General features: G+C 42.2%; 1 protein-coding gene across 9 annotated transcripts in view; it reads left to right on the top strand.

Annotated features, from left to right (window-relative positions):
- The first annotated feature begins 2,050 nt into the window (after positions 1-2,050).
- KLHL13 (kelch like family member 13) overlaps positions 2,051-20,793 on the top strand; it is an 80,553-nt gene continuing 61,810 nt past the window's right edge. The window contains exons 1-6 of one of the 9 annotated variants that reach the window (XM_066339239.1): positions 2,051-2,151; positions 4,294-4,424; positions 5,714-5,803; positions 12,295-12,359; positions 19,372-19,453; positions 19,601-19,659. In XM_066339239.1, coding sequence (XP_066195336.1) covers positions 5,759-5,803; positions 12,295-12,359; positions 19,372-19,453; positions 19,601-19,659 — 251 coding nt within the window. In that variant the 5' untranslated portion in view covers positions 2,051-2,151; positions 4,294-4,424; positions 5,714-5,758. Of the gene's footprint in view, positions 2,152-4,293; positions 4,425-5,713; positions 5,804-12,294; positions 12,360-19,371; positions 19,454-19,600; positions 19,660-20,793 lie in introns of those variants that run through there. The other 8 variants (XM_066339238.1, XM_066339241.1, XM_066339240.1 and 5 more) reach the window with 8 other exon arrangements.

The raw sequence follows: 20,793 nt of genomic DNA, 5'->3' as shown, positions 1-20,793 counted from the left end.
GCGCACTGTGAGCACTCAATTAATTTCCCAAGTCCTTAGGGGGGAAAAATAAACAAACCCCACAAAAAAACAACAAACAAAACCCCACCAAAACAAAACAAACAAAAAAGCCCCACCTCCCCAAAAAACAGTCAACCAACCAAAGAACCTCCCCCCCCCCCCAAAAAAAAAACACACCCCAATCCCAAGAACAACAAACCAAAAAAACCCACCAACCAAAAAAACCCCAACCTGAATATCCAACTGTGAAACAAGGTGGATCTTGGGCTGTAAAAAAACCACCTTTCACCAGATAAATGAGCACAGAGGATCAGAAAGTTTCGGTGCAGTTGGAAGTGTAGAAAAGTCTGGAAGTACTTGAACTTGGGCAAGAGCTCATGTTAAATGTGAATTGGAGACATTACCTTGCCTTGTGATGGAAAAGAGCAGTAGGAAAAAAAAAAGCAGTATCTGGAGAGGCATGTGTTTTATATCTACTGTCCATCTAAATAGCGAGTTTCACTTCCTTTTCTGACAGAAAGAAAGAAGCAAAAGGGTGAAGAACTTACTGTCGCAACCTTCTTTCTGTAAAATGTTGTGACTGAGCTTTATTCTGCAACTGAGATTCTGATTTTCTTGTCGGCTTCAGAGCAGAGGTGAATTGGTTCCCTGCACCTGAATTTGCTTCAGTTGCTCTCAATGATGTGAAGAGAACAGAAGTGAACCCAAAACTGCCCATAGCAAAATCTGTTAGAGAGTTACTCAACCAGGGTATCTTTTCCTCTGAGACTGATGCTGCACTGGCTTTGATAAGCCAATGCAAAAAGTGTCCAGATAAAAAAGAGCTTTGAAAGCAAGTGCTGTTGGACATACGCAACTCTCAAATTGTGCATTATGGTCTCTTAGGCTGTTCAACTTTTCCTCCAGGGTTAAAAGAATGAGGAGCTGTTTGTAGTTTTGGCTGGAAGGTTACCTATGGCTTCATAATTAGTTTTGCATAAAGTTCTGCCCTCAACTGCATTGCTAAAATTCCTATAACTTCATTAGGGTTGACTGGGTTTAACTAAGGCATTATTTGCCCTAATATTACCTGCAGTCAAAAATTTGCTGAATGTTGTGTGTTCAGTAATTAAAGGTGTTTACAGGAAACAATACAGGCAGACTGGTAGAAGAACAGCAGTTCCCAAATCAAAGATGTGGCCACATGAAAAAGAGGAGAGGACTGTGAAGAAAAATCAGGGTTAGTATCCTCCAGCATTATGGGAGCAGATGAAGCAATTCTGAGCTTTTCAAGAGACAATACAATGGTCGGGAGGGCAGCTTGGGGCTGGCTTTTCTTTTAGTAATATTGCTGATCCCAAATGAATCCCCTGGAGAACACAAGGAAATATTTTTGTCTCGCATTCCTTAGGCCACCAAGGACTTGGCAAGCAGCCTTCCAGTATCTGAGAAGGGAATACAAGGAAGAGGAAGAGTGGCTCCTCATTGGGAACTGTAGTGACAGGGTGAGGGGAAATGACTTCAAACTGAAAGAGGGTAGGTTTAGGTTAGAAATTGGGAAGAAATTATCGACTTTGGGGGTTGTGAGGCACTGGTGGAGAGAAGCTGTGGACATTCCTGGAAATGTCCAAGGCAAGGCTGGATGGGGTTTGGAGCAAACTGGTCTAGTGGAAGGTGTCCCTGCCCATGGCAAGGGGGGGTGTGGAATAAATAGTCTCATTTAAGATCCCTTCCACCCCAAACCATTCTGTGATTTTATGATTGTTGCTGCCTCTTTATGTCCTCCTTATTGTTCCATCAGCTCTCTTAATGCACCAAGCTGCTGGAGACAAGACCTGCCGGCAGACCTGCTACGCTTGCACACCGTGGCCCCTCTGTCTCCCTTCTTTTCCTCCCTCCCTCCCTCCTTCTCTCTCTCCCTCCTTCTCTCCATCCCTCCTTCTCTTCGTCCCTCTCTCCCGACGTCCGCACAGACCACGCCCCTTTCCCTCTGGCCCCGCCCCTCTCCCCGGCCCCGCCCCGCCCCGCGCAGGCGCAGTGCGCACCCGCCGTGCCGGTGACGCGAGGCCGGGCGGGGCGGGCCGGGCGCGCGCGGGGAGCGGGGCCGCGCTCGGCACTTCGGGGACGCTCCGGAGCGGGGCCGCGGCCGGGGCCGGGCGGCCGCAGCCGCAGGTGAGGGCGAGGTGCCGGGACCCGGCTCGCTTCTGTCCCGCTCAGGGGCCCGGCGGGGCCGGGGGCGCCGCGTTCCGCGGGGCCTCTGCGACCGCGGGCGGAGCGGGGCCGCGCTCAGCGAGCGGCGCGGGGGGGCTGCCGCGCACCGGAGCGGCTGCCCAGAGGGTCTCCCCCTCAGCGGGGGCTGCTCGGGGAGCGCTGCCGGCGGCGGGGGCTCCCTGCCTGCGGGGCGGACCGGGGCGTCCCGGCTGCACTTTGGGGGCGGCGGGCGGTAGCCCCTGTGCCGGGGGCTCGGCGTGGGGCGCTGAGGGGACCCCGCGGGTCAGGGAGCGCAGAGCAGGGTGCCTCCATTTCAGCGGGTGCCCGGCGAGGGGTGCCCGGTGCACGGCAGAGCCGAAGAGCGCCGTGCCCCGCCGGGCAGGGACGGGGTCCGGCAGGACGGGGGTCACCGCTGGGACGGGCTGGGGACACAGCGGGAGTGTCCCGGCCGGGGTCGCGGCTGGCGGCGTGCGCGGACCGGGCTGCGGCGCTTGTGCCGCTGGCAAAAAGTGCCTTTAACTCCCCTTTTCCAGGCTTTGTTGTGCAGCCATTGTAATCGTTCTCTTCCTTCACCCGGCCCGTTCTGCTCGTCAAGCGTTTATTGTTCCCGGGTCTTTAAATAGGCTGGGTGAGGTCTGGGTGCAGGAAGGAGTTTTGGGGATTAGTTCTGAGATGCAGCCATTACAAAGGGGGACGTAGCTGCAGGTTGTAATTAACTTGTCAGTTTCCTCTTCTCACTGTTGGCAGAAAATTTAGGCCAAGCTCTGTTTTTAGTAGGTACTGTTCAGGACTTTTCGCCTCCGTATGAAAAGTGCGATGTTAACTTAAGAACTCTAGGAGTCTTGGCTCGGCTCCTTTGTGTAATTCAGGAGATGCAAGGTGCACATCTTTTTCAGTTTTGTATGGCAAAGGGCTCTTCAGCTTGGGTGTTCTGAGTGTTAATGAAACTGATGCTGTCTTATACCTGCTGTGAAATCTGCATCAGAAATACTTTCCTTATTCATTTAAATATGCCTCATACATTTGAATAGAATGTCACAGAGGAGTTTTCCTTATTCTTTCCCCAGTGAGCTACACATAGAGATAATGCTAATGAATAACCTTCAGGGCACTCTTCCCACTTCTCTGATTTCATGGTAGAGCTTGTTCTGCAGTCCTGTTTAATACTAGAATATGCTGCAGAGTGTTGATAGTAAAAAAAAAAATTGTGTAGTAACTTGGATTAAATGCTATCCCGAATGCACTTCTCATGATCTCTTCGATTCTGTGATTTTCAAAATTGTGCTTCTAAACATTTTCCTTCACTTTTAAAGTTCAAAAAATTGTAGTGAGGTGCCAGCACAAATTAGCATGCTGCTCTGCTTCAAAGAAGCAAGACTTCTTCTAGTGAGCCAATGACAGTAGGTGTCAAAAATGAATTAAAGCAACTTTGCCCCAGCCAGCTTTTTTATTATTATTACTTTAAAATTTTTTTCCTGCTCTTCTGTAAAAGATTCATTAAACTGAATGTCATCTGAGGCCGTAGTTCAACTGTACCTAATCTGTAGCAGTAATAGTGGCTTGGAGAATTCTGCAATTCATAGTATCATTGGCAGAATTTCTGGTGATGTGTGGAGCATATCAGCAAATGTACCCAGCCAGAAGAAAGGGGTTATGCCCAGATTCCCTGATCTAGTTTGCAGTGGAGTTCCCCAAATGACAGCTGAGCATGTCTGTGGAGTGATGATGAGCACTGGGATCGTCTCAGGCAGCTGTGGGGGCAAGGCAGGGAAGAGGGACTACGTGCAGCTGGTATCCTACTGGGGCAGCACGTGGGACTCAGAGGGGAAGTGAGATGTAGCTACTGCAGGAAGGCTTCTTCTGCTGGCACATGGCCTGTCTAGAGGCACACTGGGCTTGGGCTTACTAAGTAAACCCTTGCCTTTTCCCCCTGAAATCCAGGCTAGGTTGGATGGAGCATTGAGCAACCTGGTCTAGTGGGAGATGTCCCTGCCCATGGCAGGGGGCTTGGAACAGGATGGTCTTTGAGGTCTCTACCAACCCAAATTGTTCTAACAACTCTAGTCACAAGTGTGTTTTTTAATTTGTTTTGTTTTCCGACAGACTGAGAAAAATGCTGGAGTTCTTAAAAAAATTCAACAAGCTAGCTCGTGTTGAATGTACCTCAGTGTATCATGATACTTGTATGTGTTGCTTTGACAATATGATACAGCCCAGGTTGTCTGGACCCAAAGGTATAACCTCTGTTGTCTGAAATAAGAGATCATTGAAGTTACCTCCAGGGCTGTGTGTTCTTGGTGTGGTCCAGCTGTAAGAAAGGGGTAAATAATCAACACTACAAAGAAAGTGTTGGTAAAGATTCCAAAGGAATCTGCAGTGTCTTCTGCTGGGAGTGTTTCTGCTAGCACTACAAACACCAGAAGCAAAGCTGTCAGAAATGCTCCTGTTTTTCATGGTTGTTAGCTTGCTGAAATAGTTGTGATGCCTAGTATATGGCACATTTTTTTTCCTTTACTCTTTTAGATGATATGTCTCTGCTGGAAAAACTTTCTGTGAAACTGCACTGTGGCAAAAATTGAACAATTACGAAGTTCTTTAAGAACAGCAGCTTCCAAACATATTCAGTGTTAGGCTGTTTCACTGTATCAATAGTGCAAACATTTTCTAATGACCCTTAATAGCTTATCAAAGTTGATTTTGACAGCCTGGGGCTGAGTTCACAGGGATGGATGCTTTTATCACAGATCTGGCATAGTGTTTATGGGTGTCACTGTGAGTGGGAGGTAAAAGCTTAAATAGATGGGGCAACATATGTTCTGCTTTCTTTTCAAGGTTCTCTACTTCCAAGTTTTTTTAATTCTCACAGCTGTATTGCATTGTCAGAGAACTGACTGGAAGCATTTTTATGGTTTTCTTTTTAACTATTTGCCATGAAACAGGTTTATCAAAATTGGGAGATTAGAGCTTTGTGGATAGATTAGAAACACTGCTCTGGAAGAAACTTTTCTCAGTATATTGGCTAACCCTAAGCAAAGCATCTTTGAAAAGCTACAGAGTAATTAAATAATGTTAATTGTAGTCTCTGTGAGCAATGGTGTGCTTTCAGTGGGCTATCAGGGGAGTTGAAACATTTTCTGGGTTTATGTGAATTATTATGAATTAGGATCATAAAATTATTCATTATTATAAAATACTATGAATTATTTTCATGAGGCTTTGTCTCTGAGGGCTTTACACAGTAGGAGGTGTTTTGAGGTGAAAGTGTGCCTATGCCGCGTAGGAGAGATATATCCTGTACCAGGAGGTTCTGACAAGGGAACCAGGCTGTAAGTGCATTGGGGTGGGAGATACAGGGAGCTGGAATGTGTGACTTGGTGTTGGTGACAGAAGTGTTTCAGAAGTGGATTTCCTGAAGATATCTTTTGGATTTTGAGGTAGGAAGTGATCTGTTTGAAGCCAGGAGGAGCTTCTAGCCTGTGACAAAATTTAAACCTGACCCCTTTAATTGGCTTGTGTCTTTCAGAAGACTAAGAAAATTTGGGTGATTTCCCATGTTCAGTGTCCTGTAATGAATTTGATGTCTTCAACGCCCGTTCTGAGAAGCTGTTTTCAAGTGAGTTGGCCTTATTACTTTTTGAAGAATGCCCCAGCTACTGATTTGTATTATTGATGTTTTTGCTTTAAACTTGCTGATTTCTTTTTGTGGAAACAGTGCTTTGTTAATACAAATGACAATGGTCATATGATTCCTTAGGGCTTTTCTTTTACCTTCATTGTGACTGATGCAGCTGCTTGATGGTGTGTTCTGTAGTCATGAAATGTGAGATTTGTTTGGCAATGCCAGATATTCTTCTCGGTTTCTTTAATGTGAAATATTTAAAATATTAACAAAGTTATGTACAGGAGAATGTACAAATGAAAATAGCTTGTGAACAGAAGTTTTGCTTCCAAGCAAGTTCTTAGAGCTTTTGCCCTGACTTGTAGTTGCTTAAATTTTGGGGAAAACTTCAGACCTTTCTCCATTTCCTTGATAAAGAGCATCAATCTTACCAACTGCCCTGTGCCTGCTTGAACTGTCACACTGCACATTTCTCTCTCGCTTATCACCTTCTCTGGAGGGTGCCCAGAGTGTGATGCGCATGGAAGGTTACTGACAGAGTAAAACTGCTGCTGTTCTCTGTGCAGGTGTGGATGGGACCAGAGCAGAACTGGTTGTCAGTAGGCAAAGCAGCAGGACTATTTATCCATGATGGCAGACACTTGCTTTGGCTCATGCCTCCTGGCATATGGACTTGTTTGTCCTGCCTCTCAGAAGTATCTTTATTTTCCTGAAGTGGGAGGTGCAAGCTGCTTTAGGACAGAGGTCCTGTCTAAGCTGTTCCACCTCGCAAAACTTGGCACAAAGCTTATGGGAACATGTTGCATGGATCTCATTGTTAAAACTAGGGATGAGGTGATTTCAGTGCCTGTCCTTGCTTGGACAACTTAAAAGTATCTGTTCTAACAAATATTGCAGTACTCAGCTACTTATCATGTGAGTCCTGCTATGAATGTTTATTTCCATCTTTGGGGGGCAGTGGGGGAAGAACTTTGTTCCTTTTTTCTTGGAGAAGAGAATGAACTCATTTTATCAGTCTGTTAATCAGAAATCACAGACCAGGATTTAGAATCGTGACCAGTGAAAACCACCGTGCATGGTAAATGAGCTTAATTCACACCATAACCATCTGGTCAAGTACAAATTGTTATGGGGAAGGTGAGGTGCCACGTAATGAAAAAATTCAGCAGAATGAGCGTGATTTTGATTAAATATTAGAGAGAATCATCGGCTGAAAAAAGCAAGGATAAATATTAATTTCAACCCAGTTCCTTTTTCCTGATTGTTCTTTGGGATCTCCATGTGAGTGGCATGTTGAATGTATTCCACACGCATTTAATCTACAGTTGTGAGAACTTTGATTCCTTTGAATAACTAACCTTATCTGATAATGCTAATGGGAGGTATCCAGCAGTATTTTATGATGATGATCTGAACCCAGCACTTTTTGCTGTACTGTCTTTCTAAAGTTGAAGTTCTGGTTCTGTCATATATGATTGTACTATGTTTTTTACATTTTAAAATAATTCTGTAAGAGAACAATGCAAAATATTTCTTTTAAATTTCAAACTTCTTCATAAACTTGTTTGGGGTTAAAAATTAAGCAGAAAATTCACACTCAGACAGCAAAATCTGATGGCAGAGGCTTTGGGGACAGTTTGGTGCTGCAGGTGCTTCATCAGATGTGCCTCTGGGGGTCCTGCCCTGTGCTGCTGATCTGCTGCTGCAGCTCCTTGGCAGGGCTAATGCCTGAGCGATTGCAGGACAACTTCTTTCATGCTGCTTAGCTCATGGGAAGCTTACCCACTCAGAAATGGTTTTATCAGTTTGCTAACTCACCCTGTGGCTACGCCTTGCTATTGCTCTCTCAGGTAGAGACAGGAATCATGTCAGGAGGTGAGTGGAGGGAAGGCAGCAGGGCTTCTCCCAGCAGACGCTGCTGGGCATGAAGCATCAATCTCAGCTCAGCTGACTAGGGCATCACTCTCACTTCAAACTTGTCATGTTTCCAGATACCTTTAAAGAGCTCTTCCTGGGATTGCTGTTCTCCATTTAGCTTTCCACCTGTGAGGAAGCTCAGTGGATCCATGCAATCCTTAAATTCATGTTTTCAGGTAAATATTTGTATTAAAGTAGAAATTCTACACTACTTTATGGGAGGGGGAAAGCTTTTTCTCGGTTCTGGAGGGTTCAAACCTTGCCCTATGTCTACTGACAGCTACCTGGCTCTTGAAGGGAGCCAAGAGGGAGAAATGGGTTGCTCTTCTGCCTTGTCAACTTTTGGCTTCTCAGTGCCTGACTCTCAACCAGTTTCAGTAATACAAAACACGTGGTTCTGGGTAAATGTATGGCTGCCCACAGATTTTGAATAGAATTGAGGAAGTGAGTAGCACATCCGTTATTTAAAGAAAGCTATGAGCAGCACTAGAATCCTACAGACGTGGGCATGTCCTCTCTCTATATATATATTTCTTATTTTTTTAGAAGCTTCATCCACCATGATGCCAGAATTGTAGAAGGCTTGTGTTAATAGTTTATGCCTACCGTCTTCCCTTCATTATCTTTCAGCTCAGTGCTAGTGAGTAACTTTTAAAGTAGTAGCAAGTACAAGTTACAAAATACATGTGAGGTTGTATTGCTGATACTTATTAACAAATTTAAGTATTTTATTTCTATTTATGTTGGAAGCTTTAAAGAGTAACAGTGTTACCAGTTTTACTCTCTTTAACTTTGAATTTATGATATAGCAATGATTTTATGGTTAGAAATTTGATCTGGTCTCTTGTATTTGCTGTTCTAGGCAAAGCTTGTTTTTATACAATGGAATTAAAGTATTTCCACCAGGATGTATGTCCTATGACACATACAAACAAAAGATTTTGCAAGCTTACACACTGAAGCTGGAAATTAGGAATTAAACGCTTAAACTACGAAGGAATTGGAGGATGAATCTGGATAAGTGAGCAATATTGAAATTATCAGTTTGCTTGAGCTGCCTTGTGCTGCTCCCTTGGTGGCTCTGCAAATCTGACCAGTATCTTGTGGTTGCTCACTTTTGCCATGGGGAAGTAAATGTGCCAGCATTCATTGCCTCTGTTCCTTATTAGGCTTGGACAGTACCAAACAATGACATCTGTGATGACAAAAGGACTATTGTGGGGAGTTTTGTGGTCCAAGGGAGGCTTGGTATCTTATTTCACCCCTGAGCCCGAGAATTTTTGACCTTAACAAATGGAGTTCTCCTACTTAAAGGATAAGAGTAATGAGATGATCATGTTATCACCTATCTTTGGGCTGGCAGAAGTGTTGTTAACTCATCACTTATCTCAGTGATGCTGGTGGTATCACTTGCTGCAAGAGAGCCTGGCCTGTATTTTGGTTATATTTTTTCAGGAATGGTTTAGTATCTTGTCTTAATGTAAATTTTGATATGTGGAGGAGTTTGCTGTGAGGCTCCAAGTGAACCATGGTACAACCCCCCTGCTACCACTTCCCTTTAGCAAGAATGTAGGGATTCTGAGATTTTGTGTTCCTACTGCAATTCCATGTTTTTTTTTCATAGTGTTCTAGCTGGTGTATCTATCAGATGATAATTAAGAGCCACAGTCATGTAGCAGGATCTTGTTTATGATAGTGCCTCCTATGTGCAGAACAAAAAGGCAGTTTCTGTTCCCAAATCTTTCTATGCTGCCATAGTCTTTCTTCCACTGATTATTTTTCTGGTGTTTGGTGGCAGTGAGTGGGGTTGGGTAGGGCTGTATAATGGAACAGTTATTATTGTTGTTAACAGCTTAGTAAGTTGTCTCACCTGTGGTGGTTACATTTTTCTCTTTCTTGTAGCCTTAAGAGGATGTGGTGGACTTTACCAGCATCTACTGCCTTCCTCCAAGGGCAGTGGTTTGTGTGAAGTGCTATTGTAGGTGCTCACATGGCTGTCCTGGCTCATGGAGCTCCAGGTTATGTGTTCTCTGAGAGAAAGGACTGAGAAGATATACACTGGACTTGCCCTCCTCTTAAAACTGATTTCTTTGGTGATGACGAGTGTGCCAAATGCCCTGGCTTCTTTTGGGATGACAGCAGGGATTTCTTGTCTGCTGCTGGCTTTCTCTTGATGTTGGCTATCATTCCTACTTTTTAGGAGGAGAAAATATTTTGGTAAGGGAGTTGTAAACCTTACCTCTGGCAGCTTAGACATTTATGCGAGCTCTTCTGCAGAATGTCAACCAAAATAAGCTAGAGTGGTTTAAACAGCCTAAATAATCACTCTTTGTATTGGCTGATCCTTAGTAAATAGGTTAGAAAGTACTTAAGAGCAGCTCAGCGGGAGCCTTATGGCAGAGAGCAGGGACAAGCAGCCAAGGGTGCTGAGCTCTTCCATGGCACAGCTGCTCCCAGAGGAGGAGATCCAAACATAGGGCAGAGGTTCACTCCGGCTTCTCCCTGCAAATAACCCTGCGATTACAGCTGAAATAAGAAAATCCCACTTCATCATCCTCATGGGGAATGAGTGCATTTTCTGGTTAGGCTGTAATGATCTGCTGGTGTGGAGTGAAAGATGAGATTAAATTTAGACATGTTTCGTGTGGAAGCAGGGGATGGCAGTGCTGGTGCCCTTCTGGTGGTGGTGCCAGGGCATGTGGTGTGGGGCTGCTGTGCAGCTGTGTCTTGTCTTCCCCACGTGTGTACAGAAGAGTCTATGTTATGGGTGTAACCAGGTCCCACTACTAGTTCTGATTGCTATTCATTAATAAAATTAATGGTAGGAGGGAGCTGGGCTGGAAAATGTGAATGTGCACAATATGAGGTTGCATGACAGCATTTTACAGTCCTAAACAAGGAGTCAGGAATAAATAATGGCAATAAAACAAATGAGAGGAGGAAAAAACCGAGTGGGTCAGAGGAGAAAATGCTATCTTTGTATTGCCTTTATCGTTTCAGTGCCCTCCCAGATGTGTCTAACAAGTCTGACATTGTTCAAGATTTTCATTACTAAGAGCCTTTCACAAGGCCCTGCAGAGTGACACTCATGTGTGGCACTGGAGCAGCCTGACACAGCTGTGCCACCCTGCAGGTTGGGCAAAATCTGCTCATAGGGGGTGGGGGAGAGCTGAATCTTACTCCCGGTTTTAAAGGGAGTAAGAAACCACCAGAAATTGCTTTCTAGCTTCATGTCTCTCTGGCTGCCTTCACCAAAACAAACCGTAAGAGGCTTCCTGGTGAATTATGTATGTCATTTGTGACACGATGGTACTTTAGTTCTGGAAGTTGAGTCATTCTGATTGCTGCCATCCATAGCTGTGAATATGTAAAAGTAAAATAATATGACACATTTTAAGGAGGAGTATCAAAAGCTTCATGCAATAAGACTGCCATAGCCTCTCATCCTTAGGCAAACCCTTTGTTCTGGTTAAGAAGTTTAAATGTCCCATGTGCTTCTGAGCCATTATTATTGGTTAACCTGCACTTTCCTATATGATTTTGTTGTTAGAATTGCTTTATTGTTTGAATAATACAAATGAATAATTTGATTGGCAAGAGCTTGTAATTGAAAAAAATACTGTTCATTCATTGAATTATAGAAGTGACCTTCACTTATTGGTGCTAACAGTGTGAGAATACGGGTTGCCAAGTGCAATGTTTTAGTTTTTTTCTTTCCTGGGAGAAAATGTAGAGGAAACGAAAGTCAGCAGCATTGTTGCCAGCATTTCTTCACTCTGCTTTGTGTTAGAATTAATTAAAAAATATTAATGCCAGTGCAAATAACAGCACTGCTGATTGCTCCTTGTGTTTTAGGGTAACTGCCTGCTGTTTTCCTTTTGAATCGGTTGTGCTGTATTTGCAGCATTAAAAAGAAATGCTGTGTCTCCTCCTAAATCCCTCTATCCCATTGTTTATGGCTGTAAGATGACTTTTCACTAACTTTGTGCTATTCGAGCTGTGCTGTGACTGGTGCTCCCTGTGCAAGCCCAACCAGAGTTTCCTGCTTCCTGCTGTGGTAACAGCTGCTGAGGGGAATTTGCGAGAAGGGGGATTGGCTTGGGATCACGGAGCAAGGTATTACTTCTGTTAGGACTTCTGTACCTCCTGTGGCTTGTATCCATTTAGTGATTGACATGAAGTGGTGGCTGTGATTCTGAGACAGTGACTGCCTGAGTAGCTTCAAAGCAAAAATTAGATCTGACATTTTTTCTTCTGCACTACTGTTGAAATTGACTTTTATGTGGAGCTGTGATCTTGTGGGATTCTGTATGAAATATTCCATACACATGGAAATGAGCAGGATGCCACAGATTTTTAGTGAGTTATGTGAACTTTCCCTTCAGGCAAGAAGTGAGGCTATCCAATTTTCCACTCACACTACAGACAGAGTTCAAAGAGCTGCAGAAGGCAATAGTTAACTTAGTTGGAAATGCACTACCCTGCCATTCTTTAAAGTAACAACTACAGTGGATAATAGTGTGCAAAGGTGTGTGACAATTCTTTTCTCTTCCCAAACCTTGTTCTAGATGTCAAAATTAACCTGGACTACTTGGGAATGGCGAAACATAGCCCTGGGATCCTGCCATGAACAGTAAGAAAGTTGAGATACTTTGTGTATGCAAATAATTTTCTTTTAGTGACTAAACCCCAGTCAAACCATTCCTGTTCAATTAACAGAACCAGGCAACACATTGTGTAGCTTGGTGTGGAGGTACTCTCAGCTTTCCAGACAGTAAAGAGACAGCACAGTAGGTCAAAGGGTTGGATCAGCAGGGGAGCATTCTTTGAGAAACTATAGTGGGGAAGTCTCTGCAGTCAGTATGGCATCAGAGGTGGGAAGCTGCTATGGGTGGTGCGTTAGGAAATTATTGAGGTAGTAGCTGAAGGATGCTTTCCTGTAATTTCTAATTATATTGTGAGACTCCATTGTTACCGGGCGTATAATTATATCAAGACTCTATTGTCATGGGATATCTTGAGTGCAAATTAGACTGAAATGTGATTAGACAAATTAGTGGAAGAATAAAAGTGAATTTTGAAGTGCTCAAGGCTGAATTCCAGACGCAGCTTGTGGGAGGAAGTTCCTAAAACCTGGCAGTGGGAAGGTGCCAGAAGTCAGTGTCCTTTCACTGCCACTGCTCCTGAATAGGTAGCCTGGCTGATTGGTTCTTCAGTCTGAACTTTCCTGTCTTTCATGTGCTGGTTTTCCTATATAAAAACTTAGTGTGTGACAGAATTAAACAATTCATGTAGCCAAGAAAGCAAGATAGCTTTAAAGATGTTCTTGGGTATTGATCAAAATATCCAGGTATTTTTGTGTTGTTGGTAGTCTGAGACTTCCTAGTTTGAAGGATAAATATTCATGTATGTACATGCTCTGTATTCCTTACGTAGCCTTTTCCAGATGTTGCAGTAGACATTCTTAAATTAACACATTTAAAATTATTCTGATTAATTTTCATGGTGCAAAATAGAGGACTTGAGAGACTGTGAGTGAGTAACATGTTAGTAAAGTGTCAACAGTGTCTGCCGAAAACTTACACAATTTGTCAGCTTCACTAGGACAAAATTAAAAGGCTTTTGTATGTTACATATAATAATTTGGATGTAGTCCATTGGAAATATACATCTCCTGAAAACTCCTGTAATCTAAATTCTTACAGCAGTTCGAATACTTAACATGCAAATGTTCAAATGAAAAAATATTTTATTTTCTTTTGTAGGACTCTGACAATATCAAGTTTAATTCTTCAGCAGCAGTTTTTTTCCAAGGGCTTTCAAAAGCTGGTTTATATGCTTGAGATGTTAGGCACTGCTATTATCTCAAAAATATCAGGACACTTTTGATGAACAAACTATAATTGTTAAATTCTTGTAGATGAAATCACTGAGCCTTATATTCTTTGTTAGGAAGCTTAGTGCTTTGTACAAAGTAGGATATGTAACTCAAGCAGATTCTGCTAAGACTGATTACTTTCGGCTTTCTGAGAAGTTTGTTCAGCTTACCTGAAAAAGAGAAATGTATATATTTGTAGAATATTAAGTGGCTTTGAAATCTTTCCAGAATGCAGCTAAAGCTTCAATTTACTTTTTCTGATCGTGGATTGACTGAGATAACAATTAAAGCTGTGCTGCTCAGAGGTAAAGCTTTCCTTCATTTTGAACAGTCTTACTTAGCAAATTCACTCTTTGAGAGGTTGGGACATCTAGAATGATCCCAGTCAGTAATCTAAAGGTTATGTGGCTTCTCTTCTGGCTTTTCTTTCAATATGGTTATTGGAGACAAAAAAACTGGACTGTCATACTGATGTCCAAGATCCTTGTGTTTGGGAGGTTCTTAATGTCCATTTCTAGCACAGGTATCATCAGAAATCCAAATCTCATTTTGCTTTTAAAGCTGTTGTGTTAGAAAGCATCCATGGTGAATGACAAAAATGTGAGGTGCATCTTACTCAGTTCTCATGTCATTTGTGAGGCTTATGATAAGGCAGTGAGTGGTGTGAGCTGTGTTGTGTTCTGGGTCCATTTCTGACCTAGTGTGTCCTGAATTGTCAGTTCAGTGTCTATGCTATCTCAAGGTCTGCTCAAAACAGATTTTGGAAGAAAATAAAGGAAAATTAATGCATCTAAGTTGATCTGCACCCTGGTGTTCCCTTAGCTTCCACCTTCTCCCATAACAGCACTGCAAAATTAGGAACCTGGCTGACAGTGATTGGTGTTGGAAATCATACTGACTAACTTGACCTAGGAGCATTTTTCTCAGGCCTTTATTTGCATATGTTGATTTTTCTTCTCCCAGGAATGTAGCTTAGAAGAAGTCTCCAGGTAAAGGACATTGTTGATGGAAGTAACAGCAGGTGAAGGGGCTTGGAGTTCAGTGGAAAGTGATTCCAAGGTGGCTTGTCAAAGGATTCTTGAATGGTAGCAATAAGGAAATACCAAGGATTCGATTTCTCAGTGGTGCAGGTGATTCTCATACCCTGGTACATGATATAGGAGAGGGTGCCAAAAGGTTTTACAGCAGAAAATGGGCTTTAATGTTCTGTGGTTTTTTTTTGCTTTTACTGCCAGGTAATGTATACTGGCTATCCAGGAGTCACTTGTGAAGACTGGAAGATTTCAGTCTGCTGAAGTGTATGTGCACTTGTTTTACTAGGAAGCTTCACAGGCTTTTACTTCCTGTTTTTATCATCTGTTTCCAGTCTGAGGTGAACTGGCCTTTTCATTAATGCTTCCAGAGTAGTAGTTGATGCCTCTAAGTCTGTGACACAGACTGTCCAGGATGGAGTTCCTGGCAAATGGAAGCAAGCCATGGAGGGCAAGACTCCCAACTTTGTACTGTCAGCACTCTTGAGAGATAATGATTAAAAAACTTCCTCCAGTCCTAAGCACAGAGGCCGAAACTCACATTGCCTTTAGTAGAGAGGTGGCATGGAAGCTGCTTTATTGCCTGGACACAGACAAAACAGCAGGAGTTGTGGGCATTGTCACTGGTAGGGGCCTGCTCTGTTGTGGCTGTAGGAGCAGCAGTAGGAGGACATCAGCATCTTGGGCAGCTGCCACTAGCAGGCCATCTGGGTGCTGTGCACAGCCCTGAACAATGCTTGAAGCCACAGCTGGGGATAACAAGAGGGTACGGATGTTTGAGCTGAGGGCAGAGGAGACAGAGCAGTGCTGCTGTCCAGGGAACAGAGCTGATGTTGTGAACCCAGGTAAGTCACTATCTTGTCAGGTCATTGTGGCTCTGGCAGGGAACTGGCTCGCGTCATGCTTGCTTTCTTGTGTTTCGGGCACTGGTCCCTGCTGCATCCTTGTCTGCTCCCCGTGCTGGCATCTTAGACTCACTACCTCTGCGATGTGTCATCTGCAGCCTATTCCTTGCCCCCGTCTCTTTGGTCCCAGGCTGGGATTGCTGTGTGGGAAGATGAGCGCGTTTGGGCTCAAGGGAATGGTAGAGAAGTCCATTCATTCCTTGGGACTGGATTATGCTATGCTGTAATTGCTGAAGCTCCCAGTGTTGAGACTTTAATATAAGGGCATCCAGCCTAGGTCTGTTAGGCTTAGCACAGCTACTCAGTGTAACACAGCATTTTCTTCTTGCCTATGGTGCCATTTTAAATTGCAGGTATTTTACTTAGGTGTGATTCGTATGTTGTGTATTAATGACTTGATCTGCTTCAGGGAGCTGTTTTCTCTTTCTGTGTGAGTGAAATACTATACCAAGAAGCACAAGGTTTTTTTAATACTTGAAGTATTAATTAAGACTTCCAAGCTTGTGTGAGCATGCTGAAACTTGTTTTATTTTATGTTCCTAAAATAGATTGAATAAATTTTTTTCAAACATATTTTTAAAGTACTTTAATGAAGGCTATTCTATAACTGCAGTTGACAAGAATAGTAGCACTGCTTTTGGTGGGTGAAACTTCTTCACATAATAAAACTGCAAAATTTCCATTAGGATAAGATCTGTTCTGCTGCATAGATCTGTATTTTGCCTGTTGGCTTCCTTTATGACACTGATATTTTCAAAATGCAGGACTTTGGCCGACTAACGCTAATTGTTAACTTCATTGTATTTTCTGTAGTCTATAATATGGGATTTCTTTTGTGTCTGGACTTGATTTTTATGGAAAATGTTTAAGTACTTAAATACTTCTGGTTTGTGGGTGGAAGTTAGTAAATTATTCTACTTGCCAATGATTATCACGTGATAGTTGATATAGGTTAATGCTGCTCTTGAGTAATGCGACTCTGATGCCTGTTATAAAAACTGTGAGGCTGTGCTATTCTCCAGAACTGTGTACGAAGTTCATGCTGAAAACTGGCTACACCTGGCTGGTCTGCATCTGACTTCTAAGATGATAGTACTTCTTTTAGGCATATATTCATATATTCGTATTTAGAGAGAGATTCTCTTACTACTACTTATCTAGAGATTAATGCCATTCTTTTAAGGGCGTAGTTCAATGTCAGATTTAATCAGTTGCTGCTGGAAGGGACAGTGCTCTTTCCTTATCTCTTAGCACGGTGGATGCCAGGGATTTGCAGCTGCCGCCTGGAAAGCAGCATCTCCCTGTCCCTCTGGTGGGAGGCAGCACTGGCTGTGCTGGCACTGCTTGTCCCCTGACAGCTCCTTGCTGTTGGCTTGTGCAGCTGCGTGGTTTGGTTCAGCATAAGGTAGGCATGTGCTGGTTAGGCGAAACTAAGTAACATGGGACTGTGGCCCTCAGTAGTGTTCCCAAGAGGGAATTCAACCTCTTGCCCCCTTGGAATTCATGAGCACTCTGTTTTACAGCAGTTGAGTTTTGTTAGTTTTTGATTCAGGTTGTCTGCTGTGCAGGAGGAGGGACTTTGTTACCACAGTAAGTCAGGCTCAATCCCAGCATCTGTTTTGTGATTTCTGAGAATCAGTTAAAACCAACTTGCCTGCTGTAGGAATGATGTTTGCTGAGGTCTGGCCTCTGACCTGATGAATGTTTCTTACGTTCCCTGGATGCTCACATTTGCCCCTGAGGATTCATGTGCTTGTTCATTTAATGGCTTCCTAGGCTGTGCCCTGCACACTTTGTCGCTCCTTGGCATGTCTTGTGTCACTAATATGCTGTTGTTTCTGAAGAGCTGGCTGTAACTGATACTAGTAACCTACATAAGGAGTGTGCATTATCAATCCTGAATAATCTAGAGCTTCCTGACAGATGAATTACAGGCATAAAAATAAGTTTCACAGGGTATCCACCATGCAAGTTGCATTCAGTGGCATATGACAATGCATGTATAGTGTTTGTTTTATGGAGTTGGAATTAGAAGTAGTTTAACTTCTCAGGAATGCTCAAAAATTTTACATGGGTCTCAGCCATACCTCTTTCAAATTATCTTCCCATATTCAGGCTGAAGATGGTTAGAACAAATGTAATGGTTTTCATGGGAAATTAATCCTTATTCATTAATATATGTACTTCTTTTTGCATTTCTGAAAGAACAATGGCAAAATATAACATCAGCTACAAGAGCAAACCCTGCAAACCAGAGACCTCAGGACCTTGCACAGTAGTGAGAAATTCAACTCCTGGCAGGGGATCCAAGTTTGTACTGGTGCTCAGATTTGTCCTTTCTGTGGCAGAGATATAAGCAGAGGTGTGAATTTCTGATATTTATATGCTGGGAATATAGAATCAGCACTGAGGATGATAGAAGCTCTATTGTAAAAGATGAAAGTTTTTCTGAATGTGAAAATACTAAATTTTTCTGAGTACGAAAAAATCTATTTTAACATGGTATTTTTTTGATCCCTTCATACTGTTGTATAATGTACTGGTCTCATTAGAGAAGCCCATGTAATGTCCACAGGAGGGCAAAACAAGGACTGAGACAAGCATCTTAATTGCAACATAGGACTTCACAAATAATGGAGTAATGATGGTAGGAGAACAGCTAGGTGATGTGGCACTTTCTGAATGCTAGTTTTGTGAAGGAAGATGCATAAAACCTATCCTGTTTACTCAGCAGACTTCTTTAACAGACGAAAACCTAAAGTTTATTTGAACCAAGAAGATGTCCTGAGGTGTAGCAACACCAAGAGTTAAGAACCACTTTATTCTACCAGCTGCTGTAGTATCAGTGGGAGGGAGTGGGCAAGTTAGGTGCTGTTAAACAATTCTGTTTGATGCTGTCTCAGTTGTAGCATGTTTAAAGTGTTGCAAAGCACACACTGAATTTATAATTCATGCTTACAAATACTGTGTACTATTTCCTTCCACTAAATGTCTAAGTCTGCTTTAGCAAAATAAGATTTTAGACAGCTCTCAAATTATGAGAGACTGTGACTGCTCTCTGGTGTCAAAATTTTATTTCTTATTGTACAGAGTAGTTGAATGGGAAAGCATGATTTGCAGCAGTTTTTATTTTCTGCTGTAAGTAAACTGCCACTGTGATCTTATCTAAAAATTTGCTTTTGTATCTTAAAAGTATTGGCTAAGAAAAAGAAATTGCTTCTTTGGGCTGTGAATTAATAGAGAATTGCTTTAAAGAAATATCCTATACATACAGCTACTAAGGTTTTATCATTCAGTTATGTTTATAAATGTAAAATATATAGAAGACCAAAAATCTGAAGTGTGACTCTTTTCAGTGATATTGTATAGTTTATATTTTGCAATGTTTGCCAATAAATAAATGTCAGCAAATAGAAATGTTATGACTTTTTCACTGTCCCTTCAAGTGGAGGTATTATTTCACAAGCTATAGTCTATAGTCTGTAGTCTTTCATCTTGGTAAAGGCTGTAAGATACCACACTCTTGAGACATAAAAATGATCCAGGATTTTGTTTATCAACTGTATAAGATCTTAGAAATGGAAGTCATTAAGATTTTGGCCTCTTCTGTACAAATTAATGTGATTATGTCTTGCTTATAAATAATTTGAGCTGTTTCTCTTTCTCTTAAAAGGTGGCTTTAATGAGTCACAGCTTCCATTTTAGTAAATTGTTCATGGGATAGGCAGGCTCAGGGGCAACTGGGTTAAACCAAGAGATTATTTGAAAAATCTAGGGCATGTGCTCTCTGTTCACTTGATTAGTTTTCATAATTCATTCTTGTTTCCACAGTAAAGAGCAGCCTAATGCATGCAAACAAGAAGCACTTTTCTTGCTTTTGTGCTCCTTCATCTCTGTAATTTTACCTGAGAAAGTAAGTGAAATGGGGAAACAGATTGTGAGTGAATGTTTGGAACAAATCTTGGTTTCCTTAGTGAAAATCAATGGGATCAGAGAGCCAGGTGTTATTTGGGGATGTCTGTCTGTGACTCTGCTTCAGTTCTTTTCTGTTTGACTACAGGTGCATGAAGAACAGAGGAGATATTTCCGCTTATCAGAGATGATGTGGAGAGACTCTTTGTGAGTAACTGACATGTGTTTTCTAAAAAGCCCAAAATGCTAATGTGGGAATTAATTTATTTTTTTATTCTCTAACTTAGAATAACTGTGCCATTTGTCTAACAGTTTCATTTGGGTCTGGAAGGCTGTGAGTCTAGAGCCCTTCATGGCGGCCATGGACAAAGCTCGTGGTTGAAGGATAGAACTGGAGGACAGAACAATGAATAGTTTCATGACTGATTCACCACAACGATTTACTTGTCTGTAGTGGTCAGTCTACCAAAGGCTTTTACTGTTGACTGCTGAAACTGTTCTCGACAGCAGTAAAACCCCTCACGTCTGGGTATGGGGAATCTTTTGCAGAGTTAACTTGTTACTTACAGAAGCTTATTCTGCATGTCAGGTTCTTAGTGCTTTACTGTCCTCCAATCCAAAGTTTTGGATTGCAAGTCTGCTATATCTGCCATAAACATGATGGGAATTGTAGCAGTCAGTAGAAGTTTCCTGAAAGTTTTCAGGTTTTGTCTTCTGGAATAAACAACATTCTAGGATCAAGCAGCTAAACCACACTCCTAAAATATTATAGGAAAGGAAGAAGCTCCATGATAGAATATAACTGTACCTGAATAAATACTTAAAGGATTTGCTTTTGTGGAGACAAGGTCATTTTTAGAGAGCACAATTAGGTGATGCAATGTGTTATTTTTCAAATGGATTCCATAAAAATGCTGTGCTTTTAGTGCTGTAGGCTCCTCAGCCAACTCATTCCTTCAGAGTAATTAGTCCCAGTGTTTCCCTTTTTTTTGCCAGATTTCCAGTAACAGTTGTGAATTAAAGCAGCATGTTATTTTAGGATTTTCCATTATAGTCTTTGTGCCTTTTTTTTTTTTTTTTTTTTTTTTTTTTTTTTTTTTTTTTTTTTTTTTGTATAATATGAGTAATGTGGTATTGAGTGCTTTCTTTTAAACCATAAACTTTGGTACTCTGGAGCTGTTGCTTTGTTCTAATGATAATTATCTAAGAGAACAGTGCCTTTGTGGACAGCTTCAGTGTTTTTCTTGGCAAGGAAGAGCTCAAGTTAGAGGAACTGCTTTTACCTCAGGCACCTTGATTTTTCATTTTTCCAATGTTTGTAGGATTAAAACTACACAATGA

This window comes from Sylvia atricapilla, chromosome Z (genome assembly GCF_009819655.1).
Source record: "Sylvia atricapilla isolate bSylAtr1 chromosome Z, bSylAtr1.pri, whole genome shotgun sequence".
NCBI lineage: Eukaryota > Metazoa > Chordata > Aves > Passeriformes > Sylviidae > Sylvia > Sylvia atricapilla.
The sequence above is the reverse complement of the archived record's forward strand: the minus strand, read 5'-3'. Positions and strand labels throughout refer to the sequence as shown.